Raw genomic sequence first — 1,081 nt, 5'->3', positions numbered from 1 at the left:
GCGGCCAAGAGCAAGAGCCGCCGCAAGAAGGGCGCCAGCGCCGTGTCGGTGGAGCCGCACCGGCACGAGGGCGTCTTCATCTACCGCGGGGCGGAGGACGCGCTGGTCACGCTGAACATGGTGCCCGGCCACTCGGTGTACGGCGAGCGGCGCGTCACGGTGACCGAGGGCGGCGTGAAGCAGGAGTACCGCACGTGGAACCCCTTCCGGTCCAAGCTGGCGGCGGCCATCCTGGGCGGAGTGGACCAGATCCACATCAAGCCCAAGGCCAAAGTGCTCTACCTGGGCGCCGCCTCGGGGACCACCGTCTCGCACGTCTCCGACATCATCGGCCCAGACGGCCTGGTCTACGCGGTCGAGTTTTCCCACCGCGCTGGCCGCGATCTGGTCAACGTGGCCAAGAAGCGAACCAACATCATCCCGGTGCTCGAGGACGCCCGGCACCCGCTCAAGTACCGCATGCTGATCGGCATGGTGGACGTGATCTTCGCCGACGTGGCACAGCCGGACCAGTCCCGCATCGTGGCTCTGAACGCCCACACCTTCCTGCGCAACGGGGGCCACTTCCTCATCTCCATCAAGGCCAACTGCATCGACTCCACCGCGTCCGCCGAGGCCGTGTTCGCCTCCGAGGTGCGGAAGCTGCAGCAGGAGAACTTGAAGCCTCAGGAGCAGCTGACCCTGGAGCCCTACGAGAGGGACCACGCTGTGGTCGTCGGGGTCTACCGGCCCCTGCCCAAGAGCAGCAGCAAATAGCAGCCGGCGGGGTGCGCCCGTGTCTCCCCAACTGTCGCGTTATTATGTGCTGTGTGTGTGTTGTTGCTTTTCTATTAAACAGTGTAAGGCAGCCCCCAGGTGTATCCTGTGGTCAGCCTGGGTTTGGCTGCAGTGACCGTCAGTCCTTAAATCCCGGTGGCCTGAAACAGCTCGCATTAGGGCCCATCAAGGGACAACCTGGGAGCTTGTGCTCATTCTAACCCCCTGGTCCCTGAACCTCGTCTTCACACACACTTCATTTCCACTTTGAAGAGCAGGGGGCTTGCTGCTGAGCTTTTGACTTCCCCCAGGGCCTGAGGGGCAT

The 1,081-nt window shown here is 63.6% G+C and overlaps 1 protein-coding gene across 1 annotated transcript; it reads left to right on the top strand.

The window, feature by feature from the left end:
• FBLL1 (fibrillarin like rRNA 2'-O-methyltransferase 1) lies at positions 1 to 1,005 on the top strand (the record flags this gene model as incomplete). The annotated part of the gene is made up of 1 exon (XM_006148373.1): positions 1 to 1,005. A coding segment is annotated over one exon (756 nt), but the record flags the coding sequence as incomplete, so codon positions are not given.
• Positions 1,006 to 1,081: the final 76 nt, after the last annotated feature.

Source organism: Tupaia chinensis, unplaced genomic scaffold (genome assembly GCF_000334495.1).
Source record: "Tupaia chinensis unplaced genomic scaffold, TupChi_1.0 Scaffold000234_1, whole genome shotgun sequence".
Lineage (NCBI taxonomy): Eukaryota > Metazoa > Chordata > Mammalia > Scandentia > Tupaiidae > Tupaia > Tupaia belangeri.
Note: the sequence above shows the minus strand (reverse complement) of the source record. Positions and strands in the feature narration are given on the sequence as shown.